Here is a 27,120-nt window from a genome sequence, read left to right as displayed (position 1 = left end):
AGACTCCTGGAACAGATTAAGTTCACCAACCAAGGTACTGCTGTATCTGGTTGAACAGGATGCTGGACTAGATGGGAATTGGCCTGATCCCACTGTAGAACCTTTAAGGTTTCCGTTTCCTTTTCTAACTCTTGATTGTTACTTCTTGTATTTAGTGAGTTTATTTGCATTTTGGTTTCTGTATTCTATTTCATGATCTATTGTACACAACCTCGAGTTGGCCACATTACAGGCAGTATAAAAATATTGTAATAAATAAACACATTTTATTTGATCCCTGCCCAAGCAATTGCAAACACGTATAAGTTTATGGAATTGCATTTGTTCTGAAAGAAAACTGTCCCTCTCCAGGGAACAAGCCCCAAAGACATACCTAGCAATGTCAGAACACAAGCCAGTATCGCTATGAGTGCCCCGGTGCTAAGTCCTGCTGGCAAGATGTAGGCCTCTGCGTTGCACGTTTGGGCAATGCCATCTGCGTCACAGTCGCACACCCGGATAGTGAGTGTGTTGGTGCTGCTCAGTGAAGGAGAGCCACTGTCCACAATAAATACTGGCAAATAGTAAACTGACTGCTCCTGCCTCCGGAATCCATTTCTTCTGGTTAGAATAGATGCCGTGTTATCTGGACCGAGGAAAGACAAAGAGTGAAACTGACAGGATTTCTTCAAGAAATATTCTGTGCCTTTTTAAAACACATATCAATTTATTATGCCCTTTGTTTTACCCTTACCAATAGCAACCAGCTCGCAGTCTTTACAACCTGAGACTGCAAAGAACAAGCCCTGGGAAGGGCTGAAGGTTAGCCCACCTTGGGTCCTTCATAGTTATCCCTTCATAGGTATCCCTTGTTTAATGGAGTTCCATGTCTCCTTGCCTAATTCCCTAGTCAAGCTGCGGCAAGTCTTCCACATTGCCTGATGACAGGCCTTGTAAATGCAAGGTGCAATCTTAATAGAGGGTTTCAAGAAAAGACAACAGAAAGGTTAAAAGTTCATGTTCTCATGTCTTTCATCATTGGCATATCCTGGTCTAGGATCCATGTGCATGTGGAGAACAGCCAGGAGACATGTTCTGATCCATTAGGCCCATAAAGGAAAATTTATCATGAGTGCTTCATTTCAAATGTTAAATTTCACTCAATTTTTTCCATTTATTTTTTATTTTTGAAAAAGAGGACTACATCGCTTGGCCTTCCATGAGTATCTCTAGCCACTCTATCTTTGTAGAGTGTTTTGATATGTGTGTGTGTGTGTGTGTGTGTGTGTGTGTAGGAAGGGATGTGTTCATCAAACCCTGAGAAAAGGATTTGTCGTTCAGTTAAGAATTTGAATAATGCCACTGCTAATCTAAAAAAAAAGGGCAAATTCTCAGAAAACGATATCAGGATTCCAATGTCAAGGAGTGTAAAGGTCTCTTAAAGGTGCTTTGAATCAACTGTTTCTCTAAAAAGTATAGCACTTCATGGTTTAAATTGGTTGGAAATCTAATGCGTATGAATGGCACAAAGTAAATTACACAAGGAAGAATATGTATACAACTGTGTACCCATGAGCACAAAATAAATATTGTATATACACACACACACAGAGAGAGAGAGAGAGAGAGAGAGAGAGAGAGACGTGATCTGCATTGGCACTTAAGTGTGTGTGCAAACGACAGCTCACTGGTGCTTGCAAGTAATGGCTAAGTTTTAATGAACTTTGTTTGGTCCTGAGTTTCTTATCTGTAGGCACTTAAAGAAAAACACCCCCCCCTCCAAACGCACAACTTTGTGAAGCAGATCTATTTGCTCTAACCAATTAGGGAAAGATAAGGCTCTTAAGAAGACAGAAATCTATCTATGGACCATCTACCTCAATATTGTCTACACTGACCTGGAAAGGCCAAATTGATTGATGTGAAGTATGTGCTCTAATACTGAGTTATAGCCCTTTCTGTAGGCTTCTTGCTATTATCCATAATTATATCATCAGCGTCATACATGAGGACACTAACATAGCTGAGTGTACAACACATCAGCTGGAGAAGATGAGAACAGTATTTTTCTTTGGTGGCTCATGGTTTAAAACATTGGATTGTTTCTTAAAATGGGGCTGTTTATTATAATAATTCAGATGGCTTTGTTAAAAAACATAACCTTGGAACTAAGAAAGTCCAGACTGAAACTTAGGGGGCAAATCTATGTAGTCAAGAGAACATGCTCAATGAATGCATCTCTGTCAACATCTTTCAAGGAGTAAAGTGAGCAAAAATGCATTATAAATGACACATTCTGAAGATAATTCATGTATATTTGCCTTTTGCTATGTATATTAAAAGGATGTGCATTTGAGACCTAATAAAATTAGCAGCTCTTGAAATTCCTCTCAGAGGTACCATGTGAATCAACACAAATTGCTGTCACAACTGATTTCCAATTGTTTTTCAGATGTTCACGGATGAACAGATACAACAAATAATTTACTTTTTACTAATGGATCACACCTAAGATCTTTGAATAAATGAATAACAAAGATTTCAGTGTATATACTAAAAATATACAAAAAGGTGACAACTGACTTTAAAAATCTCCTGCCAGTTCTAATATTTCAGAACCAATATATGCTTTTCTCTCTGGAGGAGGTGCAAGCTTAAACATCACTTGTGAATACGGTGAGAAATCATAATTGGCATATTTATATTTTTTAATACAAACTATAAAACTTGAAACAGAGGGGAGCATTTTCCAAAAATAAAACTAGTCATCAACAAACAGCAACGAAACAATGAAAAGCCTCCTAGCTTCTACATGCTTATTTTGGAATGCAGAAGATTCAAGAACTTGTAAATGGGAACTTGCAAATTGCAGTGGCATTGATTGAACCATTATACGTGACACAGATTTCCTCCTTTGAAATGTCCGCTACCAGTCCTCACACCCGTTAAGGTTACCCTTCAGAAAAGGGTAATGGCTTTCTGTTTTGGAGGATCTGCTGCATTTATTTTTCATGTTTGAGATGGGGAGCTGAAGGACTTCATCTAGAATTCTTTCCAACATCCACCTTTAAGGGCAAATGAAATATACAATAAATAAATAAAGCAAGAATAGCTCTTTCCAACTTTGCAAGGATCTCTACCCTTTAGCAAAATGTTGTTCCACGTAGGAGAGTGAAATCATACTAACAGCCTAGAAACATGGAACCTTTAGCTTGTGTTTCCAAAAAGTATTTTTAGCAGCAGAAGATATGGATGAAAAAGTTGTTTTCTCAAAGAGGTGGCCAATTTGCCATGTGTTTAAGGGCTCATTTCTATATTTCCTGAGTTACATTAATCAAACATGAGACCCAGGAAATTTTTCAGCTGCTGCCCTGAGGTATAATCTAATTTAGATAAAGACCTATAAAAACAAAAAGTGAAAAAGAGTCTGTTTAAGAATGGATCTGAAGCCCATCTGTTTAGCTCATGGCTTAAAATGATTTAAGCAGCAGCTTCTTTCTCCTGACAGATAATCTATGGATAAAAATTACTTTGGGGTCTGATTGCTCTTAATTAATGTTCTTCCTGACAGTGAAGTTACTCCAGATGACAGTCGGTATTGCCTGTCTGAAGAAATAAGAGTGTTGGTGTGTCAACGCTCACAATGCCCTTGGGTTGACATTGACAATCACAGCCAGTACCTTACCTTTATTATCTTGTAATGTAAAGTTGTGGTTATTTGCAGCCTCCCCTGCCAAACTGAAGGAAAATTGATGACCACTAGGTGGATCATCTTTGTCAATGGCACTGATTCTTTGAATTGCCTAGAGAGAAAAGTGATTTGCCTTCAGGTTAGATTTTAGTTTGCATTAAATACAAGGCAATATTTTAGTCTGCATTCAATAAAAGGCAACTTCTCAGAGCTCTAAGAAGGGAGAGGAAATTTTATATAGTGGTGTGACCCACAGTCCATTTTTGTTACATTCAGGTACCCATCAAAATTCTGGCACTCATTAGAATTTGGTTTAGAGTTTCTGTTTTGATAGCACCCCTGTTAATTTTGTGTGTGTGATTACAAGGGATGCTGAAAGAGTTAAAATGGGGGGAAATGTTGCATGGTGGCACAGGCAGCCATTGTCATTTAAATAGTGTCCGTGCAGATAAAAACCTGGGGAAATATCCAACTAAACAGTTCCACTAGCACAAGGAGTTTTAGTTGCACAATAAAACATCCCCATCCTCCCTATACGCTTCCTGAATGCCATGTAAATCTGAATCCAGAAGGTTGTGAGAAGTGCCAGAACATATTTAGGAGTTGCATAAGGAAAGGGCAGGGAAGTTCATTGCTTATCTAAAAAACCTTGTGTTGATGGAACAGTTTAATTGGGTAACGCCTCTGCTGATAATATTTTTTTAAAAAATTCAAGCTCAATTGAGAACGTTGGTAGGATGTGACACAGTAGCAATTCTTAAAGAATTAATATGTTCTAGGAATTCAAGGAATTATGAGAGATTCATTATTCAATAGTTGAGGACACAAGACAAAGAAGGCCATTTATGGAATCTGAGCATAAGAGCATCTAGCTGGTACTCAGTGTAGTTTTACTCTAAAAAAGATCTATTTTAGTGAAATTAACTGGACGAATGGAAATTTTCTATTTTCATGGATTAGGAAGTGTAGAGGATGATCAAAATCATATGCAGTGTAGATTTACCTGTGCAGTTTTCTCACAGGCTCGTGGATGATGGTTTCATATCTAGTTAATGTTTATTTTAGCTTCAAATCAACATGTCATTTTTACTGCAATAAACTGATTATATTTTATCTTAAAAGAGGCATCAATGCAAATCAAATTACTGCTGTGCAGCAAATATCATCAAGCTGTTAGGAATATAAATCCACACCTGGCCAGGTTCTGCATTTTCACAGACAATAGTTTCATAATCCATTGCAAACTCAGGAGCATTGTCGTTGATGTCAAGAATAGTGATGGCCACATATCCCCTCCCAATTTGCGAAGGGTTTTCTGTTTCAAAGGACAAGAACCAGTTGTTATTATTCATAATGAACCAATTCTGAAACTATGAAATATGTTCCATATTTCTGGAACCACAAAATTAAGTTGTCAGTGGGATTTTTGTCACTAAGAGTGAACCAAAACTGAAAAGAAGAAAAGGGCTGCCATGCTTGATCAGGCCAATGGTTCTTCTAGTACATTGTCCTATTTCTCCTAATGGCCTACATTGAACGTATGAGAAAAAGGTACAGGGAAGGGAATAAAGAAGGGTAATTTCTCCAGCTCCTTCAATTTCCTTTCTTTTGCCAGCAGTTAGGAGAATTGTAATTATTTCCCCTGTATAACCATGGATGCATCTATGACAAATGATGGGTCTTAATCTAGCAGTATTAATGAACCCTTGTTATACAAATGTAAGTAAACTGTAATTCTACAGTTGCAAGTTGTTATATTGTATAATTGGTATACAACATGGTGCCATTCAGATGTTGTTGGATTACAGCCGGGAAAAACTTTATTGGCCAAAGGGCTGGATGGTTATCTCTCCAATCCTGTTGGCCAAATCTGACAGACATGCAAGCCAGCCCACTTGTAAATCACATGGCATAACTATGATGCCAGGTGATAGTATGCTTTGAAGCCCTGGTTGTCAGGACTTCAGAGGGTACTCTAGGCTATTTGAAAGCCCTTTTGCAAGCAGCCTGTTCATCAAACCCATGAAAAGTGGAGCTTAAAAATGCATTGTGAAACTGTTTGCAAAAGGGTTTTCAAACAGACTTATGCTGTGCTTTGGCTCCATGCTCCTGTTCCTAGCAGGGGAATAGACACTTACAGCTAAACTCAGCAGGAATTAACCATCACTCATGAACTGATGAGCAGGGGTTACATTCTGCTGTGTGTGCCCCAAGTCCCCTGCAAGAAACATGTGTAAGCTGCCAATGCAGGATTGAACCCTGACCCACCCATCCCCCATCAGAGTGACATCAGCAGATTATAAGGTGGAAGTGGTTTTTGAGAAGTAACCTCATGGGCCAAATTTGTTCCTCAGTTTAGGCCATATGTTAAATATTTCCCACCCCTGGTCCATGTTGATGGGAGTTCCAAACTTCTGGTGGGCACCTTGTTGACTACTTCTGCATATACTGTCAATTCTAACACCATGGGTAAAATTCAAAGCCACATTCTTCCATTCATTCTATTTGCATGTACACTTCAGGTTGCCAGAGGGAACAATCCCTCTCTTCTCCCCCCCCCCCCCCGTATTGTGGGTTCATCAGACCCCTCAAGACAATTTGGAGGGGGGCAGTGGAAAGAGATAGGGCAAAACCCCATTTTGCATGCATAAATCCTTGAACAGGGCTTCTGCTGCTGGGTGAATCCTAGGTGAATCCTTTCCCATATATTTATTTAACTCTTTGATTTCTATCCTCTCTCTTTTAATCTAAGGAGATGCCCATGGAAGATTAAACAATAATATATGAATACATTAAGGGTGTTTCTGCCCTCTTTGAGACATTATAGTTCTAAGATCAGGATTCTATGATACATGATACTGCCTAAAAACCTTAGAGAATTGTCATGAAATAGCATTAACTTTTAACTCATTACAGTTAACTGTTTATGGTTTAAAGCATCTCTTCCAACACTTAAGGTTCTTCGTGAACAACTTGATTCATTTCACCAATACTTTTAAAGGCTTAAAAAATGGCTTTGCAGTGGGAACTTACGGCTCTCCATAGCCAAGACAGTGATGTTATGAACAGCGTTTGTTTCTCTATCCAACGGCTTTGCAGTGGTAATCACCCCACTGTTGGCATCAATATTAAAATATCTCTCCAGGTCTGTGTTTCGATCTATGGAGTACCTGGATGAAAGATGAAAGAAAACTTTTGATGTATGTATAATTGCAATGTGTGTGCGTGTTAAGTTTCATTTATTTCACATTAAGCTCAAAGAGCTTTTCATCTAGATTCTTTTCTCCTTTGTTGTCAGCTGTCTTACAGCCCTTACAGCACACAGAGAGTTTGTTACACAGAGCCATCTGATTCTGCAAAATTCACTGTGTCGAGGAAAGATGGCTCAGTTCCTGCATTTCATGATACCTTCCTAACTGAGGTCACAGGTATTTCCTTTCCATTTCTGCTCTTTTGCTCTTAGGTCGACCACTCATTTATTTTTGGAAGACTCTACTTCTGAACCCAACCTAATGTGGAATAGATTTGGAACTGTGCCACCTGGCTGTATCAATCCCCTGTGGTTCCCAGCAGAGCTTCCACTGCGAGACACTGAACTTTTTGTCACAGGCAGAAAAGCCCATGGGGTGAATAAGAAAACTGTGGAGTAGGTCAGGGATTACGTATTACTACATTTGCTCCTGGGGCCTTATTGTCATCATACAAACACAGACTCCTGTCACTGAGCAACCTTGGCTTAAGCTCGCCTTGCCTGATCCCCCAAGCTGTTTTCAAGGAGGAGAAAAGCTCAGATGGAAAATAAGCCATGAGAAAGGGAGAAAATGCCCATTGTTGACTGTTTAATTACCCTCTTGGAAATTGGCTATGTACTTTTAGACCCATTAGAAACACACCTTTGATATAACACAATATACCAGAAGGCCAGATTGTGTTTAACTGGAATGCTGATTGACAGTGAATATATGACAGCCTGAAGTCACCTGCTTGCCATGAAATAAGGTTGTTTTTTTTCATAGCCCTGCTGATGATGCCCATTGGGAATGGTAGGGTAGAAGTCAGATAACTGAACATTAGGAGGAGCCAGAGACAATGAGAGCCAGAGCTGGAGCAAGTGATTCTTGTTTTGCCCCCTATCATCTTCCTGGCTGAATTCTAAAAGGGACAACACTGAGACATTAAGAGGAGAAAGCTAACAGGCAGTTTTAAGTCAGAAGGTAGGCAGGTGAGGGTTGGCTGAGGGTAGATTGAGGTTGGTGGGGCAGTGACTCATCCATCCAAAAGGATCACTTTCCAATGAAAGGGAGTTCTCAATCACATTAATCTCTCTACATGATGCAGGAGGCGAAGAGAAGCAAATTAATGCACATAAAGGAAAGTGCAATTGTGATGTGGATGTAAATCAGGGATAGGGAACCTGTGGCCCTCCACATTTATTGTATTACTAATCCATGACCATTCATGGGTGTGCTTAAGGATGCAAATACCACTGCTTGAAAAAAGGCAAGGACAAGCTGTTGCAAATTATGTTCTCTTCACATGAAATGCTTCCACTTTCCTCGGAAGTACTTTGACAACAATAAAAAACCCTCTCTTTGTGTGTGTGTGTGTGTGTGTGTGTCTTCGTTCACTTTTAACCAAAAGGATGGATAGCTCAAACAGTGATGATTTTGATTGTAAAGATGAGACAGTTTGCACATTTGTACTTCACAGTATTATTCCCAGATGGCAAGCCTTCATCCTGTTTCTTAGTGCAGTAATCCACTACAATGGTTTCCTGAATCAACAGCGCTTTCATAGAACAGAAAAGGTGGGATTTCCCATCACATTGCTCAAAAAGGCTTTGCAAATATACAACAGGGGTCACCCACCATTTTGAGCCAGTGGGAACATTTAGAATTTTGTGAAAGTGACACGAGTGACACGAATTATTTGCAGGGTTGTTAACCAATCAAAATATTTTTGTTGATTTCACTGAGTGAGCAATTACATTTTAAATTATAACTGCATATTACAAAAATATCAATATCATTGCATTTTAGTTACTGAAGGCAATGGCCTGCATCCTAATGTATCTTCCATGAATGGAACATAATTCACAATCACAGAATGGAGTTTTCTGCCACTCCTTCTCTCTGCAACCCCTGGAAAAAAAATTGGGGGGTTTGGAGGACCCTTGCAGATGAAATTTGAAAATCTGACCCCTTGTGTGACTCTAACTAAATTGGTCCAGTTTAATGAACCCAAAGAGCATCAATTATTTTTATTGCCTACCCTTTAGGAATGTTTCTGCACTGATGACATGCTCATTTGGCTTTCATTTTAGTAACTCCCTGCTTTTGTTTTCCCCTCATGCTTGAACTGCTGTATTTGGTCAGCAATGCACAGCTCTTGAACAGCTTCATGGTTGGCATCCTTCCCCCAGAGACATCGCCTGTCACCTTTGCAATGTAGCCACTCTTGGCAGGCCTGGGCAGATGGAATTTAATCTCTGGACAGCTCTCAAGCTTCCTAGCTATTAACCCTGACACTGCTCAGCATAGCTAGTCAAAAGCCGGTTCTGAGAACATTAGTTTGCATGACATATTTCCTTGAGAAAAATTCAGCTGATTAAAGCCTTCTAATAACATTGGGTTGTATTCAAGCAGCATGAGTGTAGGCAGCTTGCACAACATTTTTCTCTCTTCCCTTCCTTTCCCACTGCAGCCCCCGGTACATTTCTCAACCCCTGCTCCAATGATTTGGGGAGACCTATAAAACAAACTGTATCCAAGCTAAATTTTGCTTTTTGGATCACACTTTTGAGTGGTTCTGTTCACTAGATGCTACCACCAGCAGAAGAGTTTCCTGTTCCTCCCATTTTCCCCTCTAGCCCCCTGAACAGCATCAAAACAGCTCTGGAGGCTGAGGGACAAGGAAGTCTAGTTGCACCAGTGGAAAAATGCACATGGAGCACTGGATACAACCCCGGGTGTTTCCTTAAACTGAAGTAGATTACTATAATTCCTGTGCTAAGGCTGAGAGAGAGATAGTAATGTTCCCAAGGCTGTTCAATGAGTCTTTGACTATACAGGTGTTTGAAATCACTTTTCCTAGACGGGCTCAATCTGCTTTTTAAGTGATGGAGCCAGTCACTTTAAAAGCTGTAGTTCAATTTTCTCAAGCAGACAACAAAATGAGGAGGATTGCAATAAAAACCTTTATGGCAGAGTAATTTAGGGAACCTGTATAGAAGTACGGCCTTATATACTAAAATAATGAATAAGTGTAAGATGTCTAAAACAAATAGTGACAACAATATGTTTTATCAGATGTACTGCCCCATTTTCTCTTTCTTTCAAGCTGCCAAGCTTGGGAGAAATTCTAATCAGGACTAAACAAAGGCAGGCAGGCATATAAAAAGGCTATAAAAAGGCCTTGCACTTCATATCATTTTGAGTTTGGTAGCTGTGAATCCTCTGGAACTTTCATCCTTTCCCCCGGTCCCAGATGACAAAAGGACACACTTCATGTGTTAAAAGGTGATCTCTTCTTATTTCATCATATATTTTTCAAGGGGAGCCCCGGCACCTAAACAGGATTTCAGTCTAGCTTCAATAACACACTGCATGGTTAGCACTGCTGCCCTATAAACAGACAGAGCTCAGGCCTATCAATTGTATTTGCTCTTTTACACAAGTATTTGATAAACATTCTATGAAAATTCACAGTACTTTTGAATCACATTAAGTTATTTTGAAGAGCTCCCTTTTCGACCAACCTAGAGTGAGATATACATATATATGAAAAACAGCAGTGTGTGTGTGTGTGTGTGTGAGAGAGAGAGAGAGAGAGAGAGAGAAATATTTGTAGGCTGAAATACATTTTCAGCACTTACATTGCAAGGAAATAGCTACAAAAATACAATTTTATAAATGAATGCACCTCCAGTAAAGAGAGGCTTGGGAACAGATTTCTGCAAAATGCACATCCAATATGCATCCAGCATACACATTGCTTCCTTTCTGTAAATAACTTGTTCTGCAAAGCATTTGGCGTAATTAATTTAATTGGAACATAAGCTATGGTATGTGGATAATAATGGCTTCTTGTCTTCTACAAAATATTTTCCTTACATAATCCAGTTATGGTTTCATGTGTAGTGCTGGGAGTGGGGAGTATATTTTAAGGCGATTTAAACACAGGGATACAACAAAATCACTGAAATGTAATTATATGGGTGCATACTGCAGGGTAGAAAGAATATTTATGTTTTAAAATATTTGTATTATGCTGTGCCCCAAAGGATTTAAATCTGTTTACAGCTACAACATAGTAACAAATTGGTGATATGTTGATTTGGCTGCTCAAGGGTCCTTAGCAAAGTGAAACTCCACATGAGTAAAGACTTTCACAAGCAATGCATGGCCTATGCATACATAATGGGAGTGCACAGACCATTCCACATCAAAGTGAACTTAAAAGTTCCTTTCCCAAGCTTTGTCTTGAACCCAGAAAATACCAAGACAAGTCAATCCAAATGACAACAAAATATACTCAGCAGTATCTAACTAAGTTGTACTTACAAACATACTCATTGAAATTAATGGGCATGTCTAACTTAGGTCTATTAGTTCCAGTGGGTTTACTCTGGGGAGGGAAGGGGTAGTACTTCTGCTGGGGACATGACGTGCTCCTTCTGGAGTAGTCTGTCTACTTTTGGAGAGTTGCACTCAGCTCTCACCTGTGGCTCAGGGAAGGGGTCAATATGTGACAAGCAGCTACACCAGAAGAGCGTAGCTGATGGGTCTTAAACCTTCAGTGAGTTAGAGACTTCCCCTAAATGCAAAGACAGGCTTTGGTGGATTGAGAAGACGAGACCAATACTGGGCCCAATGTTCAAGAAGGCGGTTACTGCATGTGCTGTAGAGGGAAGTGAGGGGCAGATGCGACTCATCAACCTGAGAAGGTGGCCCATCTAGGAGAAGGAAAACTCTGATCCTAAACTTCCACTATATTCATTAATGAGAAAGGCTTCAGGAGTAAACGCCAAGGGAAACTCCATATCAGCTGCACTGCGCGGCATCTTTAGGAGAAGAGGGGCTAAAGAGTAAACCCTGTGCAAATCCAGAGTAGAGTCCCCAAGGCAGCTGAATGGCATCTTGTACTCCTCTTTCTGGCGACTACTGCAGCCAAGCTGGTGCAAAATGTATTGCTCTGCTTTTCTTTGGACCACATCAGTGAGACCAAGAGGGAGAAAATATTGTCATCTGGGCAGCCCAAGACTTGCACCCTGAAGAGGTCATTTCAGTGCTGTTAATGAAGCAAAAACAGTGTGAGTTACTGGTCTATGCAGCCCCAGCAGGCACTGTGATTCTCCGGTGGTTTGGCTCCACCCTGGGAGGCATACTTCATTGTCTCTTGAGAAAGATGGAAGCCAACAACAACTCTGAGAAGAACTTAGTTTGATACAACCCAAGGTGTTTTTTCTATCTGGGAATACAGTAATTTTTTTTGATATAGATATAAGCAGCAGCAAAAGTAGGAAATGAAATGCAAAATTACCTCACAGGACTGTTAGATGCATCTGGGTCATGAGCTGCAACAGTTCCAATGATGGTGCCTACTTTAGCTGCTTCAGACACTACCATAGTGTACAAACGTGAGGTAAATATAGGCGGTTCATCTACATCCTCCACAATGATCTTCACTGTTGTCATATCACTGAAGGGCCCAAGGCTTAAAAAACGAGGATCAACTTGCTTATTTGCCGCTTCTATTCTCAAGGTGTAGCTGGCCTTGGCTTCATAATCCAGCTCCTACAGAGAAAAAGTGATTTAGAAGTTTAAGCAGCAGAGTCAACTTCTAAATTATAATCAGCCAGCTCTTTGACTTGCAAATATGAGTGAATAATATGTAGGCTTACCATTCCTAAGTACAAAATGTTACTTGTGCCACAATGCCAGTATTTCTCACAGTCTGAGCTAATTCACATAACAGATCCGCCTGCCGCCCCGCCCCCCAGCAACAGAGATTTTAAAAGTTAACCCACACTGAGGTCCAAATGGAATAAGGGTCTGTGAAAGAGCATCTACCACACCAATAAGAACACTAAATAATCCAGCTAATTGGGGAGCTAAATGTAGTCTAGCTAAATGGGGAGCCAAGCAGGAATACCTAGTCTACCAAACTTTAGACAGAATACGGTGACTTCAAGAGAGGATTACATCAAAGAACTCTATGTAGGGCTCCCCTTGTGTTTGGTTCAAAAGCTACAGTTAGGTAAAAAAAAGAGGTAAAGGTAAAGGACCCCTGGAAAGTTAAGTCCAGTCAAAGACGACTATGGGGTTGCAGTGCTCATCTGGCTTTGAGGCTGAGGGAGCCGGCATTTGTTCACAGACAGCTTTCCAGGTCATGTGGCCAGCATGACTTAACTGCTTCTGGTGCAACGGGATACTGTGATGGAAACCAGAGTGCACGGAAACGCCGTTTACCTTCCCGCCACAGCGGTACCTATTTATCTACTTGCATTGCCATGCTTTAGAACTGCTAGGTTTTCAGGAGCTGGGACAGAGCAATGGGAACTGACCCTGTTGCGGGGATTCAAACTGCCGACTTTCTGATCGGCAAGCCCGAGAGGCTCAGTGGTTTAGACCACAGCGCCACCCACATCCCAGAATGCGGCAGCATGATTGTTGACAGGAACAAGACCCTGTCAGCATAGAGCAGCCTTGCTTAGAAATCTACACTGCCTGCCAATTTGTTACTGGGCCTAATTCAAGATGTTATTATTAGCAAGTAAAGCACTCAGTAGCTGGGGATTAGATTGTGAAGGATTGCCTCACCCCCATACATGCCAGTTCAACCACTTAGAAGTGCCACAATTTGTTGATTTCACACACGCAAGAAACTGAACCTTAAGTGTGGCAGCACTTACACTTTGGATCTCCTTGTCTATTGATATATGGCAGGTTATTGTTTTTGGTGACTGCTACAGACTCCCCCCCCCCCTTACTGCAATCCTACCTAGGCACATAATTTTAGTATGTGATTTTAGTAAGTAGCAGTGTTTTGAAATTACTGCCTTTTCCATTTTAATATGTTTGTGTAACTAGTTTTTAATGTTTATTTTTATTTGTGTTTTTAATGAATACTTTGAACTGTCCATTGTAAAGCATTAGAGGACTTTTGTTCTAGTAAGCAGTGTATACATTTTGTTAACTAAATGAATAGAATGCAGTTCCACGGAGCATCTACCAGGACATGGTTGCATAATGCAAGAACACTGCATAATGTTGTTTGCATTGGTAAGTAAACTGTCTCTTTGTATTGCTAATTTTTAAATTTAATGTACATAAAAAATATTATTTTTTATTATTATAAGGTAACAGCATATGTTCAGGAGAAGAAATGAAGAAAAGAAACCAGAATTTGCTTAGTAATTGATTGGTTTATTTGATATTTTTACACATTAACTTTCAAAATGTGGGTAATTAGAAAACAAGATAATTATTTAATGAGAGTAAATACTGGAACTCAAGCTAACAATAATAAATCATAATAATATTTTTGAGTGTGTGAAGCTGTTTTCAAATCATATAAATCAGCCAAATGGTAAGCAGTTGAACTGCTGCTAATGTCACAATCAAACATGTAAATTAGATTGATTAAGAAGAATGGTAGGACAAATTGCAGTTAATGTTGCTATCACAACACTTCACAACGTGGGAGGTAGCAGATCAAATAAGTGCCTACAAATTACACAAGAGGTCAGGTAAGGACAAAAAATGGATTCAAATTGTTTGGTAAGTGGCAGCAGGACTTGAGGAGCCACATTTGGTGCCTTAGTATGTATGAAAACAGCATAAACGGTGAGGGGAACCCTATCCGAAAAAACTGCAAAACTTCATAAGGATAGGTCCAGAGATTAGTGAGTTATGATAAATGAAAGCAGAGGCTTTGTTTTTGTTTGCTTCTCAATTGACAGCAGCTGATCAGAGCCTTCCACATCTCTCCCAAAAGCACCATGAATGAAAATAAAATGAAACTCCAGTTGAGGTCATTCTGTGGCTCGAAACTAGAGCTATCACTCACAACGGCACTTCTCCCATCTCCCAACAATCATACATAACGTTATCGTTATGTGATGCCCTGGGCTCTTTTCAGAGCAAGGGCAGGATATAAATTGAATTTAAAAAATAAACAAACCACCAAAGTTATATTGGGTGTTGGAGGTTTTCACAAACTGTCTGTGTCTTTGTGTCCCTTTGACTCAGACCCCAAGTTTTGGAAGGGGTCTGATTCAGTGTGGGTAGCTATGGAGAACAAGCCGTGGGTCTTTCCGAAGTGCTTTGGTTCGGGGTTTAGGATTCATACCAACTGCACTGCCCAGGAAGTTGCAGATATACACACATACTTCAACCAACATATTATTATCACATTTGCTATTTTATTTAGCAATGCTGTGAATATGGAGCATTATGAATTTTCCCATTGGAATTGCTAAGTAACAGAACTGTAAGCCGACCTGGGATCATATGATGAATGTTTGGGTTAAGAATATAATAAAGAAGTAAATAATTACATTTCAACAAGTCTCAATCACTGCTGTTTTTGCAAGATTCTACCAACTGCAAAAACAAGAGTGAGAATTGCTGAAATGTATAGATACATCATGCATACAGTCTCGTAAAACTGCTTCATGGAAAATTATTACAACAAAAGCAGCCAGTTGGAAAAAGTGAATGGAGTATAAACTATTGCCAGTTTTTCAAGACATTAAGTACTTGATGTGAAAAAAAAGAAATCTATTTAAAGCAGCCCTCTTGTAAGTTTCCTAATAAAAATACAGCAGACAGAAAGAGTTTGATGACTATAGCATAATGGTCACTTGATATAAAGACATACAACAATTGCTAACTAACTCTGTTCTCTCCTGAATCAGAAATAGACATGTCTAATTGTTTTTACTGGGGTAAGTGGTACTCTTACTATGTTTAGACAGCATGTGGCACCATCATTTAGCATGAGAATGAGAGCTTCAAGTGTGGAGTGTCCATAGGATAATGCCAGAAAATGTCAGAATGGAGAAATGCGTTCCATGGATTTGTTAATGTTTTAATGTCTTGCATCAGAAGTGTGAACTCATAGAGGAAAGTGGATAATGTGACAAGAACACCAGTACTCTAGTGTTTTAGAAATTGCAATTGTTTATTGTTGTAACAGATAATAATGGAGCGGGGGGGGGGGGATAAATTATATACTGCTTAAGAGCATGGCCAGGCAGTGCCACATTTGAGCATGGATTGATCATGCTATAGGCCTACACTGGGTGTTTCTGATTGTTCAAGAGCCATGTGCCAGCTGCCCAGTCCCTCTGTTGCCATCAAGCAAATGCTTGCTGGTAAGTGCCTAGGGACCTCTCTCCCACAGTTGTTAATCAGTAATGGCTGCCATATACAACATTCAGCCCATCCTACAGAATTAGATCCTGCTCACCCTGAGCTAAAAGACATCTTAGTTGGCTAGAGCATGGTGCTGATAAAACCATGGTTGCAGGTACGATCCCTGTAAGGGACAACGACATATTCCTGCATTGCAGGAGGTTAGACTAGATGATCCTCAGGATCTCTTCAAACTCTGTGATTCTATGTAGCAATAAATAAATGACTCCATCTGTCTGACAGGACTCTTTTTCTCAAATACTGGATCAGATGAAAAAAAATAATCATTTTATTGATTTTCTCATGAATGAAACGATGAAATTTTGCAGTGACATAGTGGAAAGCAAAGTAGCCCTTACAATGCAGAAATAGTAAAGAGGCTTTAATTTCTAAAGATGCTTCTAAAGATGTTTTTTGTTTGTTTTGCTTCACTTTGACGCTAATGTTTATTTTATAACAACCATCATTTAGCTGGCATTCACTTTACCCCTTCCTGACCATAACTGAAATATGGGGATTGTTAGAATAGCAAACAAACATCTCACAAATCACTAGAACAGTGCTGAAGGTTAAAAAGACAAAGTATACTTTGGTTCTTCTCTCAGCACAGTGAATGGAGCTTGACAGCTTCATTAATATCTGTGCATTAGCGTTATCTGATTAGATCCTATGCCTCATCCATTCAACTTCTTTGGGGGGGAAAGTGAGCATTTTGTCTTGTCTGAAGGAAATTACAAGGCAAGCCCTCTCTGTTGAAGAAGAACAAGAGAAGGAAGGAAGGAAGGAAGGAAGGAAGGAAGGAAGGAAGGACTCGATATGCAGTTATTCTTCAAAGGAAGCAGTTTGAGACTCTCCTTTTAAACAAAACTAGATGACAACTATCAAATGATATAATTTACGGTAATCTACCGTAAAGGCCCTGTTGCTGGAGAACCATTTCCCTCCTTTTGGTTAATCCTAACACTAATCAGGCTTGTGCATCTGTCAAATGGACAAGAGTCCCAGGAACCTTGTTCCATCAGGCAATTTCACTGGGGATTATAAAACAAACAATGCAATAAGAACAAAGAGAATAAAATCAGAAAATTACAACAATATTGAAATGCACTTACGCACGTGCACACGCATACAGAGAGAGAGAGAGAGAGAGAGAGAGAAAGGAAGGAAGGAAGGAAGAAGACTGCAATACTGTCTTCAAACAACAAAAGTTATGAAAACAAAACTTTTTTCTGTGGCACATACTCAGATTAAGAATCAACTAGATTTCCCTAAAGGGACCATCTATTCCTATCTTCCCCATTGAACAGACTGAGAAGGAAGGGGAAAGTAACTCCCTCATTTACAGAATCATTCATTGTTCATGGAAAAAGTAACATCAATGACACTTTGTCTACTGCAAGGATTCCATATGTACACATCAAAACCACAGGATGATTGAACTTTCTGAATTCGTCTTTCATTCTGTCCATTCAACCACAGAACTACAACATTTCTTTCTTGGCACTGTTGATACATTTCTTGTTAACCCTGACATAACTACTGAAGGTTACTCTATCCATTTTCAATTAATGTATGTATGTTGACATTCAATGAAATCACTTCTGATATTTACCTTTTAGCTGACTAAGGCGGCGGGGTGGGGGGAGTCCTACATAGCTGGGAATTCTTAATGTGTGTTGTAGGACCAAGGCATCCTTCTCTCTATTTCCAATGTTCAGACTGTGAGTTGTTGCTTATGTAACCAAAATGGCATCGCCCCACATGTGAGATGTCAGCAAGATTGGGAGAACCCCAAGGTTTTCAGAAGAACAAAAATATTTAGAGCCCCCCCCTCCCAGGTTGGGAACCCCAAAAAGAGACCAATAGAAACTATGTCTGAGTGGCCATGGTCTGCTAGCTGATGGTTAGAGGAGGTGAGGGACAGAAAACGGGGTGAAGGGGAATGAAATGGCTGGTACCCCAAGCAGCAGTACTCTATAATACAACCTTTGGTTGCAGGTCTCACTGGTATTTATTTATCTGTCTTTTGGCTGAAGCCTCTTCCTTGCATAAACTGAAAGTGAGATGATGTTACTTGTGTACCGGCACAGAAATAATGAAGTGAGGTTACCTTTTGTATTGTAATGATTCCTTCTTGTGTCTCTTTGTCCACTAAGATTTTGAAAACGGCCAAGCCATCACCATCCACTATTTTATATTCCATTTCGGCATTCGGTCCCACATCAGCATCTGCAGCCTTTAATCTGGCGACCACTGAAGCCACGGGTAGCGATTCCGGGACATTATATTGATACGATCCTGTAAAGTTCAGAACAGTCCCTGGATTTTCATCTGTTCATCAATCAATCAATCCATCAATCCATCAATCCATCAATGACCTCAGTTTATAGCTGAAGGGTTCTAAACATAATACATTTGGTATTTCTTTAAAATGCCATGAGGGAAAATGTTCTTTCTGCCTTGGCCACTCTGGTGCCCTCAAGATGCTGCTGCTGATGGTGATGATGACTGAAATGCAGCTTCCACCAGTCCCAGCCAGCATGGTCATCTAAAGTGTTCCATGTTGTTGAAGACTGGGTGATTTAAAATCATAACACCAGCATTCTCTCCTCTGTGCCCTCTATAGGATGGCACATCTTTCTGGTGTCCGAAAAGGGCCTGCCACATTGTACAAGTAGACTGCTGCTACCCTTCCTTCCATCCACATTCTATTCAAAAAAATATTTTTGCCACCTTCTTTGCTTGTAGTATTTAATGTCATGTTGGAGGAGGGAAATATTCATAGGTCAGGCTTTGTTAGATCCACTCCAAAATAGTTAAATTTTGCTTACAGTATTATTTGAATCTAGGGGTGGATCTGTCTATTTTCAGTCCATGTCTCTTTCAAATGCATGCATTCATATGCCTGCTCCTCTTTAACCACCTTTTTTAAAAACAACAACAACAACAACACCTGCATGGAAATTTATATATATTGGAACATATTTCCTTGCAAAATATACATTTTTAAAGGTTTTTTCTCTCAAAATGCTCATTTCTAAATGTGTTTTCTCTTGAAGTATCAATTTGCAAATGCATTTTGAGCCAAAAATTGCATTGTAAAAATGCAGAGAAGTGTGAAATCCAAAGGATAACTATGTTCTGGTCTACACATTAGTTCAGGATGTGCAGATAATATCTGTTTTTATTGGAGTTTGCAAGGAACAAATTCTTTAAGCTTTGCTATTTGAGTCCATTCCTCCAACATTATTCCGCTCTCACAACTATAAATCCACATAAGCAAGTGATGCATAAGTAAACTGATGAAAATAACATCTAAGAAGGAAAAATAACACTTAACCTAACTTTCCTACCAAGGCAGACTACAGCCAATGACATTTTCTCTTGAGTATATCTCATGTCACCAAAGAAAAGAATAAATCCATTTGTAAAATAAGAGATAAGTCTTAATTGTGTCTTAAGGAGACAGTTTCCTGGCTCTTCATGCCATGTAATTGAGATAAATGCTATTCTTGCAAAGGCATCCTTCTTCTCCTGTGAAAACTCTAAACCTGCGGCTCAAGCTGAAATTGATACAGATTGCAGCTTACCAAAATGCAGGCTGAAGCCACTAACATTCTCACTTTGAGAAGCTGAATCTCTGGTGTTTTATTATTACCCAAACAATTCAAGGGGGGAAAGAATCTAATTCCCAGTCTTGCTTTGATTGGCTTGTTTCTTTTCATACCCACTTGAAAACTGACCAGATTGGGCATGCATATGTTCCTCACATTAGTCTAATTCACTCCTGCAATGACTTTACAAGAAATATCGCAGCAAGGTGGAGAAGAGCAGCAGACAGTGTATAAACAGGCTAGCTCAAGTCTGGAAATAAGCTCGTTTCTTTTCCTTGCTTAGTTCAGTCATGAGCCACCTTGGTCAAAGCAAGTAAATTGAGGGCAGATTGTTTTCTAGTTCTTCCCAGATTGATTTTTCTATGAAACTCTCAGTGTCTTTGGGAGGGGGGGAATTGACAGAGATAGTCAGGCAATGTGAGATGCACACAAGAACAACTATGCACAGGGTATTTTGATGCACCTTATAATTAATCACAGAAATACTGTAATCATAAAGTCAGAAAGAAATTAAGCATCCTCAAGTACTGGCAACACACGTCGATGAACAAAAAAAACCCAAAGGGATCCGAAAAATGGAGAATGGACATTTGCATAACCCCTCAGAATATGTGTAGGGTGCAATGGTCAGGCATACTATGTAGTGCAGCCAACACACTTGAACAGCTGGGAACCTGAAAGGCTCACTACTGGACTTGAAACTAATGTAGATTTAGTTTTGTAAGAAATATAGTCTTCCTCATTCATCATCCACAGAAACTTACTGCGAGGAAAGCGGGGAGGGTTATCGTTGACATCTGTAAGGGTGACGGTGACAGAGGTGGTCCCAGAGAGCCCTCCATTTTGACCAACCATATCCTTCGCTTGAATGACAAGTAGATACTGGTCTTTTGCTTCTCTGTCCATATTGGGAAGCGCGGTTTTGATAATACCTGGAATATGGCAAAATGCATATAAATGAAACAGTGGCAGAGCTACATTTCCAACTCAGAATCATAGCAGGGAAAATATACACCAATCAAAAGATAAACAGAGTACACTGAAGCAGGGGTGGCTAGCCTGTGGCCCTCCAGATGTTGCTAAACTACAACTCCTATCAGCCCAAGCTAGCATGGTCAATGATGGTGTGAGCTGAAGTTCAGCAACATTTGGAGGGTCACAGATTAGTCACCCTTGCACTAATGTAAGGGATTTGAACTGATCCAACATGTCAACAGGAACAATCCAAAAGACAGGCCTTATTACTAGGAATGTTGACTAGCTTTGAACATTCACTAGTGGGATATAATGTGAACTTAGCCTTCTCTAACTGTGCCTTGCATGCTAATAATGTAGTTTTCAATGTTTCCAGACCTAGGACTCACCTTTAACTTCAACCTGCTGCATGGCATGCTCTAGATATAGAAGTGTGTGTGTATTTTTGCCCCGGTTGTCTCTCCCTTTCTTCCCTTTGTCTCTTTCTCAATGCTTAATCATCTTTCTTTCCCTTTTTCTTTAAACAATAATAACAAAGAAAAAAGAATATAGTAGTTGTGCCCCTGAAGACACCCACTGTAGCTTGGTCCACAACCCAGTTTTCAGTCCAGACCTGTGCTACACAGAATGTGAAAATATACATTGTGGTTAGACTCATGTAGCTGAAATAGAGCACCCTTAAAAAACATGGAACTCCTGTGCTTCAGCATTTACTATAGAGCTGCATGTTGTGCAAGTCAGAACTACCTTATATACCCCATCACTCCTGTTTTAATGAATTTAGCTTACAGCCATACATATAGTCAATGTACTGTATAAAGAATGGCTGCATCCATTCATAACCCAAACACTGAAATGGAAAAGCACTACAAAGCATATGCAATCAAGAGACATGTTCTCAATATATTACAAGCTAACAATAATAAGGGGGGAAATCTATAAGTGATATAAAGTTTAAACACGCTGGTTCATTTCTAAGACTAAACATGATCATGTTAAAATGTCTGCTGCACCTCTCTTGCTTATGAGCATTTAGCAAGGACTTTATTTTTTTTAATTTTGAGGGATTGGCTACTTTCCACCCACTTGCTGTTTGTTCTAAGCTTCAAAAGACTGTTTTGTCTCCATGCTGCTGGAAGCCTCTGTCAGGAATCTTGGGCAAGCACCTAGAGCAGCATTTTCAAACCCAACTCCTCCAGAGGTTTTGCATTGCAACTCCCATCTGTCCCAGGCAGCATGGTCTATGATCAGGAATGATGGGAATTAAAGCCCAAAATATCTGGAGGGCATCCGGCTGGGGAACAGTAGCCCAGAGACAGACCATATAATGTTAATAAACACAACTTGCTTATGGAAAGACACAGATGCCATGCAGAAGCAATTGCATCTTTTTCAAGGTGGTCACTGGGTTCTCATACTTTGCCTTGTAATGACCTGTCATCTTCCATATATGTCATCTAGACAGATGCAGGATTGATGTGGTCTGTGCATAGATGTCTTGAGGGTTGTGGAGATTCATTTGCAAAATGAGAGCACTCGAGATCCAGGAAAAGGCTTACTGTGGATATCCACCCTGTCATTCTATATATTCTCTAACACAAAGAGGAGAACAAGAAAAGATATGCCATTCAACACTTGGTGAATGTCATGACCCTTGAGTTGCATTTCCCCTTTTCAGGGGATGAGGGTAAGAATTTGGAGACAAAACAACCTCAGAGTCAGGCCATTGTGTCAGTACGTCTCTGCTGCTCTTGTCTGCCTACATGGGCTCCAGCTCAGAAGCCCTAGTGGAACAACAGCCTCCTCTGATCCACTGTAGTCAAGGACTTCTAAAAGAAGGGAGAGAGGCCTAGCTACTGAAATAGGACCACAGCTCCCATTTAAGGCTCAGTCTGAGAAAGACTTGCCAGTGAAACAGCATTTGGACTTTTCTCTTAGGAATCCTGAGCCTGAACAGAGCTAGCCCAAGCCCCAGTGCCACTGAGGCCCATCAGTCTAAACAGAGCAGTTTCTAAACTTCCAGCCTGCCACAATGAGTTTCCTAATGGCTCGAAATGGTAAATAGCCCCACAGATCCTTGCTGCTATGAATAATCTTGTATCACACTATGCATTTCAATGAAGCTATCTTGAATTAGCTAATATCTTTAAAGCAAACTTAAAAAAACAATAACCACTTCTAAAGCACTCACTATAATTAGGAAGCTTTGATATAGTAATTGAAACACTGTATTATCTGAACTAGTTTTAGTTTTATCCATTTGGTCATCTCTGTGCCATGTGTAATTATGGCTTGAAATGTAAAGGGAGGAGAGAGAAAAGCTAGCTTGTCATCATTCTGCTGTGCAGTTAAGTATCAGATAAATAAATATTCCTCCTCAAACCAGGAAGGCTTTATGACTATTTCATGCTTGTTACACGGTCCAGCTGGTGTCTCTGATTTCCAGAGAGATGGGCTTTTACTCTACCACTGCTACATGTCAGCAGAAGGGAAACATAAAATACATGGATAACTGAGAGGTGCATTGGGGCTTCTATATCTCCTTGTAATGTTTGCAAGCTCTTTAGTTCCAGTTTTATTTATTTCCTCTTCTTTTGAATTTAGAGCAGCCCATTAATCTTCCCTGTGCTGAAAGGACAATTTTTAAAAATAAAATAACATAATAATAGCTTTATTTCATCCATACTAAACAGGCTGGGAAGGCTAAAAGACAACTTCACAAATGGTTCCCTTGTGTTATTTTTGTCAATCTGTCCTTCTTTAAATCATATGCTGACCCCACAAGCCTGTGGGATGTCTCCCTTCATGAAGAATGTAATTAATTGTATGACAGGCTATGGCAAAGTTGACAAAACAGATCTGAAGGAGTGCGAACAGTCAGACTCATTAACTGCTGAAGGAAGGGCAAGAAACAATAGGATGAAAATTACAGAAATAAAGTCAATTTCAAGGCTTGGCTGAGTAGGCCCAAGGCCCCTCTCCTGTCACATTGCCCATACTTTATCAGATAAAATCCCTGAAACTCTTTGCTCTAAGCACAATGAAAGTGGCAAAAGCACCTGTATGTATGAGGACTTAATTATGCTTGCTTGCTTGCAGCCTGCCCATCTGGTGTGTGGAAAGGGGTTTATGTTGTTCTATGAATGACAAGTGCAATGTCATGTTCAGAATAACCTCTTACTTTGGGGAAAATAATAATACCACACACACACACACCCCACACACGTTTGTGTGTGTTTCTCAAACAGTGGTCTGGGAGTCACTAGTGGGCCTTGGGTCATGGTCAGGTAGGCCCAAGAGTCACAGCCTGCCCTGTGTCTTCTCACTCTCCCCCAGCCATGCCACAGCCTTGTGGTTTGACCAATGCATGCACCTTGCATGCTGAGGAAAAGTAGCCAGAGGAGATGTTGAAGGAAAGTAGAAAGAGAGAGAGAGATGGCTGAGATTTAACAAGAACAATAGTAGATTTTAGAGGTTTTGTTACAATCAAGCAGTATATAAATTTTGTTAAATAAAAATATTTATCTATTTAATATAAGCAAACAAACTTTGAGTAGAAAGTAAGGAGAGAAGGGAGAAAAGCTGTTCTGGGGCAGAAAGTGAGTCTTAAAGCACCAGAAACTTGACCCTTGGACCAAATGATTTATGCTTCTGCTTGGCAGCCCTGGCTTCTGATCTTTTGTCTTGACCTTACAATGTTCTGGCATGCTCTATTTCATAATTCCCACTTGCTCCTGCCTATGATGCTGTCTGCTCTTTGATACGACCAATGACCCAGTATGACAATGTGGCCCATAACCCTTTTAACACACATCAATTGTTTGCGAGCCCCTTGCATACATTCATTGTGTAAAATCAATGTGGGTCAGCGGAAGGGAACAACATGGAAGTGACAGGTTCCGCCACTGATTGGTGCACATTTGTTATCTTTGCACCAAGCCCCTGTACATATAGCGGTAGGCACAGAGGGCTATTTCCACATGATTGATTGTATGATCAGGGAACCCTACACTTACTCATTTTGCACAGGTGAGTATTTGTAAGGAAGAGGTTCCAGAGTGCTCAAAAAAGGGCACAATGACTAAGGGAGATATTTTACTTAAGAGATAATCATAAACATTGCCACATTTTAATTTCATTGTTAATTTCATTGTACACAGGTTGCACATTGACAATAAAGGTAATAATAATAATAATAATAATAATAATAATACTGGACGGTATTCTGAATGTAGGAAATTTCCTCTGAAAACTGTACCATGCAAACTGTAGAACTCAGGCAAACTCTAACTCTGAGTACAAACAACTCTTCACAAAGATAAGACATAAAAACCCCAAACCCATCCTCTTAGAATATTTGGAAGATTAAAAAAAAAAAAAGTCTCAGGAAACCTGCTGGAGTGCAGATAAATAAAGCTTGGGAAATGGATGAGATCACAATGGGGGGGAAAGGTAGAGATGAATACAAATAATTTCAAGTATTTACATGTTTCAAATATATACTTGTTATTACAAAAACCAAACACATATCAGGGATGTGGAAATAAGAATATAAGTAAGAACATTAAAAACCCCAAACTGTTTTGCAGTAACACACATCTAATAAAATCTAGACTATAAATTCTGTGTATCCAAATATATGGTCCATGCATGTCAATTGGGAAAGAGAGCCACAATCACAGTGAGAACTTTGATTCTATCCCACTCTGCAACGCCTCTCATGCCAATAGAGACAAGCCAATTTTAAAATGACCAATGGCTTCTTCCTCAAGATAAAGGCTACAATCTTACACACCCCTGGCAGTGAGCCCTAGTAGACCCAAGGAGACTTACTTTTCAGAAGACATGTACAGTGGTACCTCTGGATGCGAACGGGATCCGTTCCGGAACCCCATTCGCATCCAGAAGCGAACGCAACCTGTGTCCGCGGGTTGCGATTCGTCACTTCTGCGCATGCACGTGACATCATTTTGACCGTCTGTGCACTCTGTTATTTCCGGGTCGCCGCAGCACGCAACCAAAAATACTTATCCCAAAGCTACTTCAACCCGAGATATGACTGTAGATTGCATTTTAAGGCTGAAATCCTATATACACTTACCTGGGAGTAAATCCCATTGACCTCAACAGGACTTACCAACCCCAATGCCTACAGCACCCTGTCCCTCCCAGCTCCGCTGCTGCAATCAGGCTTAAAAGAAGCCTCCAGTTGTAGACAAATCTTTTTCAAACTTAACTGTGGCACAGTTGTTTTGACTTTGAGTGTGGGGAAGGTCACAGCTGGGGACTGGATTGTGTGTCTGTCTGTGTGTGTGTGTGTGGAGAGAGAGAGAGAGAGAGAGAGAATATGTGGTGTGTGTAGCTGCAAGGTTGCTTGCCACAGTTTCTCAGGTTTCCAAATGTATCCACAGGCAAAGCCTGCATTAGAGGATAAGAATTGTTTTACCAAATCAGCCTAATGTCTATTGAGTTTAGCACTCCATTTCCAACAATGGCCAAGAAGATAACTTTGGAAGTAGGGACATGATGAAAATTCCCTGCTGTTTGACTCCTGCATCTGATATTCAAAGATGCTGGGTCCCCCCCCCCCCCCTTCTTATTGATTTTATGTTGCCTCATGATGGCTTCATGCTGATTTTACACTGATCCTTAGCTGATATAGTTCCTTCCTATTGATTTTTTTTTTTTTTTAGTTTTGATTGTATCTGACTGGTTGTGGGTTTTTTTAAAGTAATAATAACTGTGAACCACCCAGAGACCATGTTTAATTGGGTGATATGTATTTTCCAAATAGCCATAATCATCAAATAATAAAAAATACTCTTCCATTTCGGTCTCATTTAGCCTTCACAGCCATTTATTGGTCTACTTATCCACAAACAGCTTTACTAGATGACAGCCTTTGCCTTCAACCTGGAGTTCAGTTAAGCTTTATTCGGATGTCCATGCTCAGATGACTCGAACTGATGACGTTGGACAGCAGGGCCCTGCATGCTTGCCCTGTTTGCCCCTAAGCCCTTTCCCATGGGATTGGGGACACATCTGCAGCAAGGCAGTCTGCCAAACACATGCAAACTCTCTCCAAGAACTGCAACCATGACCATGAATAGGATTGCGGAGGGGACAAAGTGGGGCAGAGGGAGCACACAAGGTGAACACAAGGTACAGTCTTTGGCTGTGCTTGAGGGACGATTCCAACAGATGACACGCGAAAAACACACATGTCCCTGCAGAGATGGCAGCACTGAATCAGTGGTGCATGCCGTCCTCACATGCACTCTTTACAAAGACCTGAGGAATGAAATTATCATGCCTCTTTTATTGACCATTCTGGGTCGCCCAGCCACTGCCACAGTGTTGTTTCTCCTGGCAGATCAAGAAGAGTTTGGATTTTGATATCCCACTTTATCACTACCCTAAGGAGTCTCAAAGCGGCTAACAT

General features: G+C 40.2%; 1 protein-coding gene across 4 annotated transcripts in view; it reads right to left on the bottom strand.

The window, feature by feature from the left end:
• The window catches only part of CDH7 (cadherin 7), a 121,102-nt gene that overhangs the window by 12,079 nt on the left and 81,903 nt on the right, over positions 1 to 27,120 (bottom strand). For all 4 annotated transcript variants that reach the window (XM_083450124.1, XM_083450125.1, XM_083450127.1 and 1 more), the window contains exons 5-11: positions 20,468 to 20,635; positions 18,200 to 18,387; positions 12,212 to 12,465; positions 6,704 to 6,840; positions 4,864 to 4,985; positions 3,665 to 3,782; positions 374 to 625 (exon numbers count right to left, since the gene is read on the bottom strand). In XM_083450124.1, the coding sequence (XP_083306250.1) occupies positions 374 to 625; positions 3,665 to 3,782; positions 4,864 to 4,985; positions 6,704 to 6,840; positions 12,212 to 12,465; positions 18,200 to 18,387; positions 20,468 to 20,635 (1,239 nt within the window). The remainder of the gene's footprint in view (positions 1 to 373; positions 626 to 3,664; positions 3,783 to 4,863; positions 4,986 to 6,703; positions 6,841 to 12,211; positions 12,466 to 18,199; positions 18,388 to 20,467; positions 20,636 to 27,120) is intronic.

Source organism: Podarcis tiliguerta (genome assembly GCF_965153285.1).
Source record: "Podarcis tiliguerta genome assembly, chromosome: 7".
Lineage (NCBI taxonomy): Eukaryota > Metazoa > Chordata > Lepidosauria > Squamata > Lacertidae > Podarcis > Podarcis tiliguerta.
This window is presented reverse-complemented; position numbering and strand designations above follow the sequence as displayed.